Source organism: Acipenser ruthenus, chromosome 8, assembly GCF_902713425.1.
Source record: "Acipenser ruthenus chromosome 8, fAciRut3.2 maternal haplotype, whole genome shotgun sequence".
Taxonomy (NCBI): Eukaryota; Metazoa; Chordata; class Actinopteri; order Acipenseriformes; family Acipenseridae; genus Acipenser; species Acipenser ruthenus.
The window spans coordinates 46,967,124-46,973,998 of NC_081196.1; the positions used below are offsets into that span (position 1 = coordinate 46,967,124).

General features: G+C 35.3%; 1 protein-coding gene across 1 annotated transcript; it reads left to right on the forward strand.

Annotated features, from left to right (window-relative positions):
- Positions 1-1,680: 1,680 nt before the first annotated feature.
- Positions 1,681-4,825, forward strand: LOC117406697 (3 beta-hydroxysteroid dehydrogenase/Delta 5-->4-isomerase-like). The gene is made up of 3 exons (XM_034010968.3): positions 1,681-2,012; positions 2,798-2,962; positions 3,658-4,825. Exons 1-3 carry the CDS (start codon positions 1,862-1,864, stop codon positions 4,464-4,466), a joined length of 1,125 nt encoding a protein of 374 aa, XP_033866859.3. The 5' UTR covers positions 1,681-1,861; the 3' UTR covers positions 4,467-4,825.
- The last annotated feature ends 2,050 nt before the right edge of the window (positions 4,826-6,875 follow it).

Here is a 6,875-nt window from a genome sequence, read left to right on the forward strand (position 1 = left end):
ATTCTCCATTTCAGGCTGCAGAGTTGTCACAACTATCTTTTCAAACACACTTCTTAAAGTCTGAGCCTTGTTTACTTCTGATCATTTATAGTAGGGAAGTCAAGAGAAAATATAGATTTTTAGATGTAGAAGTTTTATTTCCAGATATGTTTAAATTCGATGAAAACTCTTTGTAAGAGTCATTTTTTTGTGTTTAATTTCAATCTATATTTTCTCTTGACTTCTCTACTGTCAACATAGATATACACATATAATTATAATATAATGTTATCTCAATGATAAAAGGCCACTGTCCACTGTAAGTCCAGAGTAATATATATATATATATATATATATATATATATATATATATATATATATATATATATATATATAAATTAACCACAGGTGACAAATGAATACACATTTAATATCTGAAAAGTGTATATATTTTTATGCAAAATTGTACAACTTAAGCGATGTAACCAAATGAATAATAATTATAAAAATGAAAGTTAAATCATTGGTGTAACTTCGGATGTACCGCATGCTAACCTGAATCTTTATATTATTTTTAAGTGGAATACAATATATCCATTTTACCATTGTTTTCGGTAAATTAGCATTTTTGATTGCCAAATGTACCTAAGTCTATGGCGATAGTTAGGATTACAAAGATAAAAGTTAGCAAACAAAGATAGTTGAAAAAGTGTGTAGGCCTAATTGGCATTTTTACTCTTATGTAACAGAGATCTTTGTTATAACTAGCTGTAGTCGTAAGTAACCAGTGTTTACACCCTGTAGCAATGTCATTGTTATTTAATAAACATAAATTATAACTTTTTCATGACAAATCATTCAACACAATTTTAGAATGAGTTGAATTTAGCTGCCAAAATGAAAAAAACATTATCACAACATTAACAAAACTTTGTGAATTATACTTTTTGCACAAGGACTTTATGTATTCAATATACTGTATATATATATATATATATGTGTGTGTGTGTGTGTGTATGGATATATGGATGTTATGAGCATCAACAATTTACACAAAGCCTCCACTGAGCTTGTATTCTCAGTATAGAGTGTGTGGAGTATTCTCAGTATAGAGTGTGTTTCAGTGTGTGAGCTTGTAATCTCAGTACAGTATGTACTGTATTTCAGTGTATAGTGTATCTCGGTTCAGTGTATGAGCTTGTAATTTTAGTACAGCGTATGTGTTTCAATATATCTCAGTATAGTGTATTCTCAGAATAGAGATAGTATGTTTTAGTATATAGTGTATATATTAGTAGTGTATGAGCGTGTAATCTCTGTTCAGTGTTGAGTGTATCTCAGTTTGTATAAGCTTGTAATCTTAGTATGTGTGTTTCAGTATATACATCTCAGTATGCTGTATGAGAGTGTATTCTCAGTAAAGTGTATGTTCATTTATGATCTACAGAAATTAAATACAAGAAATACATTACAGATCTTTTTGTGGTGTGTTTTTTTTTTTAGATAGATATATAATTAATAAATAAAGCAGCACAAAAGTTTCCTGCAATATTACTGCAACCTACCAGTTTTTGCAACCTTTTCGCAACTGGTTGCAAGAGAAAGGTTGCAGCAACCTAATTTGCATGGTAGATTGTGAGTTTTGCTGCAATGTTGCTGAACCTGTTATGGGAGAGTTGCAGCACTATTGCTGGTACATGCCAACAACAGGCTGCGGCAGGCTTATTTTTTTGGAAAAGGGACATGCCCAAGACGTCACAGTATTATATTCTGGGTCCAAGTTATCCCGTTTTTAAGCGCAGGCACACTTTGTTCCAGTTCACTTTCAGTAGCTAGTTTCAATAAACTGTTATTTGAAGAGGGAATTTGTATCCCACACGTCATGTCTCTTGCTGGGGAAGTTTGTCTCATTACTGGAGCGTTTGGATTCCTGGGACAAAAAATTATCCAGCTTCTGCTGCAGGAGGATGAGCTTGCAGAGATCAGGCTCCTTGACAGGCACGTCAGGCTTGATATACTTGAATCTTTGGAAGGTAATGAAAACCCTTTTGTGTTGTTATTTTGTTACTGTTTTCAAACCACCTGGAATGGGTATTTTGTATCGTACCGCCTCAGAGTTACACCGTTTTCAAAAGTTAAGGGTGCGCAATAAAAACGTCACACACAGGCAACTGCTAATACTACGATTTTCAAAATAGTTTACGTGATACAGTATGTTTTTTTTTTTACTTATTGTTTGAATGTATTGCTTGTTTAATGTTTTGTTTTTAAGCTACCTTCTAGAAGATTGTCACAGTTTAAATAATATAATTAAACTTTTTTTATTATTATTTCAAGTGAGGCAAGGAATTTAAATGTTAAAGAGAAACACTTCCTATCTCATAAAATCAAAGGGTCCCGCTCTTTTCAGAACTGACCCCGATTCACTGACTTCTGTTACGCTGAAGACTACTGTCTACTTCAACAACACCCTGGAATTCAGCTCTGACATCCACAGATATTGTTTTATTAAAAATATTCACACCACAGATTGTCCAGCCATGTTGTTGCCTTTGCTAGCACCTCACTCAAGCTGGGGAAACTATATACTTGCAGTATTACAAAAATTAAAAATAAATGAGTCTGTTGTATGTATGTTCCAAGCATACTGTTCTAGTTGACCATCCTCAACAAGGTGTGTCAGCAATACCTTTGTATGAGTGGATGTGGATTCAGACTCATGAAATGTGCTGTACACAGTACATACAAATGCTGGAGCAAGCAAATAGGTATGTTGTTTTTATTTCTTTATTTATTACTTTGTTTGTGTTTTTTCCAGAGTTTCGTGGCCAAACCAAGCTGACTGTGTTTGAGGGGGATATCAGAGATGCAGAGCTCCTCAAGAAAGCATGCCAGCATGTCAGCCTTGTGATCCACACAGCTTCGCTCATTGATGTCACTGGAGCTATAGACGAAAGGGAACTAAAAGAAGTGAATGTAAAAGGTACAAAATACAAATCCTATAATACACTGATAAATGCACTCATGTTTGTTAAGTGTTTTGTAAATTGACTTTTGTTTTTGTAGAATCTATGATTGAGTGTTTTTGAAGTTATGGACATGCAACTCAGATCGAGCATGTGTTTAATCATTTCTATTATCTCCTTCTCTTCCACTGGGGTTTATCCCAATCCAACACAGAATGACCTGACAAATCACACTTTTCTAAATGACTCTGTGTTTCTCAGCAGAGGAGGACCTTGTGCTGAGAAAGTAATTCTCGAAAATGATGCTGATTCATTTTAATTTATGTTGTACGTGTTACATAAAAAGAATACTTCCAATTTATGGGATTATTTCAATCATGAGTATTCAACTGTTTTTTTCAGCCAACTTTTATTTGTGGAGTTTATTACTGTACTCCTAAAACATTCATGGAGTATTGCCTTTATATTAAATATATTTATAAAGGATTGCTCTGCAGACATACAACCTAAAATGTCCTTGGTCAGGTCTAACTTGTCATGTTAAGGTCACAGTTATTATTCAACAGTGCTATGAAGCAAGGAGCAGTGATGGGCTAGGGGTGATGAAAATATTTCAGCTACATACAGTTTGTAGCTAATTGTAAAAATAAATGCAGTGTTTATGTTAAAGAAGGGAAATGCTAATAGGACTTGTTCCTGTTCTGCATTCAAGGTACCCAGTTCTTGCTGGAAGCCTGTATACAAGAGAATGTGAAAACCTTCATCTACACCAGCAGCATTGAGGTGACAGGTCCAAACACCCGGGGAGACCCTGTGATCAATGGGAATGAAGACACAGTTTATTCATGCACCTTGAAATTTCCCTACAGCAAGACCAAGTTCCAAGCTGAACAGTTGGTTCTACAGGTCAATGGGGAGGTTCTCAGAAGTCAAGACAAAATGGTGACATGTGCCCTGCGGCCCATGTACATCTATGGGGAAGGCAGTAAGTTCCTTTTGGGCCACATGGATAATGGAATCAGAAACAGGGGCATATTATTACGTCGCTCCAAAAAGGAGTCTGTTGTGAACCCAGTGTACGTAGGCAATGTAGCCTGGGCCCATATTTTAGCAGCCAAAGCTATGAGGGATCCCAAGAAAGCTGCCTTGATTGGTGGTAGGTTCTACTTCATCTCAGATGACACTCCACATGTAAGCTACTCAGATTTCATCCACATCGTGTTAAAGCCATTGGGGTTCGGGATTCAGGAGAGGCTCGCTCTCCCTCTGCCACTGCTGTTGTTTCTCGCACTCCTTCTGGAGATGGTGCAGGTCTTTTTGAAACCTTTTGTGAAGTACACTCCCAGAATGAATCGCCAGCTTCTCATCCTGCTCAACACGCCGTTTAGCTTCACCTATAAAAAAGCACAAAGGGATTTTGGTTACACTCCAAAGTACAGCTGGGAGGATGCTAGGACCATTACCACCACTTGGCTTGAATCTGTTTTGCCACAGCACCGTGCACTTCTGAAAACACATTAACAGCATTAGACAGTGGTCAGTTCTTTACAGGTTTGTTGGTTCTTGTCATTTACTTTTTTTTGTTTGTTTTATTGATTGCGATAACTAAAGCCTGTAAGGAATTCCAGCCTGACGTATTGTGGGCTGCTATGGTTAAACAATTTCTGATCACCCCCAAATCTTAGTAAGAAACATAAATGAATATCTAAGGCATTTAGATTCTCAGACCTGCACCTGTAGGAGTTTCTCCAGTAGCACCAGATCCCAGTCACAGACTTTGCACCAAGTTCCTCTTTGTTGATGTAAATTCTTTAAACAAGTAGTGTTATTTTGTAGTAACAAAAAGAAGCATGTACCATTATCAAATAAAATTGTAAAAATCTGAACAAAATGCGTCATATTCTTTTTGCTGATTTTTACATTTAAACTGTAGGTAGCGGTGGCCTTGTCTCATTTGATAAGGACAGAATTGTCATATTGTATATAAGAGGACCTTACTAAAAATTAAGAGTTATTTAAGAAAAACCTATTGCAGGGTCAAGAGTGGAGGAGGCAAATACGATTCCAAACAGATGAACACAAAGACGATTAGAGGAGGTGGTTTTAGTAAAGCAAATTCTGTCTTGCTTGTTTATAACTTTGTGGGGTTTTTTGTACATCATTTTGTATGTTTTCAAATGTTATGAAACATAAATACTTTGAAAAGGTTCAAGCAAACGGCAAACTACATCCCAGGCAACTAAGCCATCCTATCTGACTCTGATACACAACTGAGAACGCTGACGTTTTATTTGTATGACATGTTTGGCAATACATATGTTCCTACATCAGTAAATTTTGGTTATTTGACAATTATGCAACAAACCAGGCATATGTAAATATAAATGTTGGGGTTTGTGAGTTACTTATGGGTATATTGACACCCACTGCATTGTTTCATCTTATTATTGTTATTAGCAGATACCCTTATCCAGGGAAACTTACAGTTAGTACAAAAAAATCACAAAGTATCACCATACAAAATATCACAGTGCAGAAAATCTCATTACAGAATATCACATTACAGTTAAGAGCACTAAAAGTACAATAAAATCAGTAGAAAATGAAATCAAATTCAAATAAGAGCAAAGTAAAGAATACAATACATTGAAGAGCAAGTTCAACTAAGAGCAGTTAACTTATAGTAAAAATATTTGCTTATACAAGTCCATTAAGAGCACTTAGTAAGTACGATAAATGGATAAGAACTATTTCAAATAAGAGAACTTACCAAAAACGTGAATATGGATATCTAAGAGTAGAATCAAGTACAAGATACAGTGAATAGTTATAATTAAGAGCAGTAGCAGAATACGGCAAGGTATGTTCAGTACGAGTACAAGCTGATGCAAGTACTGATACAGTTGGGTGCCATCTAGTCCAGTATAGTTGAGAGTTGTGAGGTTTACAGATGCTGTCTGAACAGGTGTGTCTTGAGGCGCCGGAAGGTGGTCAGCGACTGAGCAGTCCTGATATCCGTGGGTACTACTAAAAGTTCTTTTGAGTCACATGATGGTGTAAATGAGCATTGGCACATAATAAATCACTTAAAACACTGCATTCTTCAGACCAATAAATTTATTTGTGTGAAATTTAGTGCCTGCTCACATGCATTTGTTACATTAAAAAAAAAAAAGTTACATTATAAACTGCTGTTTATTTTGTATTGCTTGTAAATCGGGCACCGTGAATCTATGTGCAGTGGGTGCAGTACAATGCTAACACGGAAACGCTTGAATATAATACTGAGCAGATTAAACAAAGCGCTCTGCTTATTTGCTGTGCAAGTGTCTCGTGGGGTTGTTTCCAGACATAAAGGAACAGAAGCATAAGCACATAAAAGATTAACATTTAATAATAAACGAAAAAAGAAGAAAATAAGTGTTTTAGCGGAGGACTGTTTCCTGGTTATTTAAAGTGTGTGTCTATTCCTGCAATCATTAATCAGGTTGACTGGTAAAACCAAAAATTATAATTATTAAGCCAGAGAGCGCCAAGGAGTGTGGGGTTTTGTCTTGCGAGTCCTTATTTCAAAAGAATGGCTGGGATCTGAAAAATAGTTTTAACCCTGCTTGGGCTACTTGTACTTTGCAGCCAACTTCTAGAAGGTAAGCAAATGATATACCCATGATATCTTTTTATTTAAAGTTTTATAGCAAGTGTGTTTTTGGCATTCATTTTTAGTAGCTGGCACTCTGTTTGGCAACTACAATAAATAGGAAATACTGCTAACATGAAGTACTTTATATTGTATTAAGAAGGTTAAACAACAAGTTCATGCAATAACAATTAGTAACTTATTTTTAGACTCATTAGAACTACTTTAAACAGTGGTAAAAAAAAAATAATATATATATATATATATATATATATATATATATATATATATAT

Bases quoted from the DNA above. Each gene is read 5' to 3' on its own strand.
- LOC117406697 (XM_034010968.3), top strand. From the start codon at position 1,862: ATGTCTCTTGCTGGGGAAGTTTGTCTCATTACTGGAGCGTTTGGATTC. The intron at 2,013-2,797 runs GTAATGAAAACC...TGTTTTTTCCAG, and splicing joins TATACTTGAATCTTTGGAAG to AGTTTCGTGGCCAAACCAAG. The intron at 2,963-3,657 runs GTACAAAATACA...TCTGCATTCAAG, and splicing joins AAAAGAAGTGAATGTAAAAG to GTACCCAGTTCTTGCTGGAA.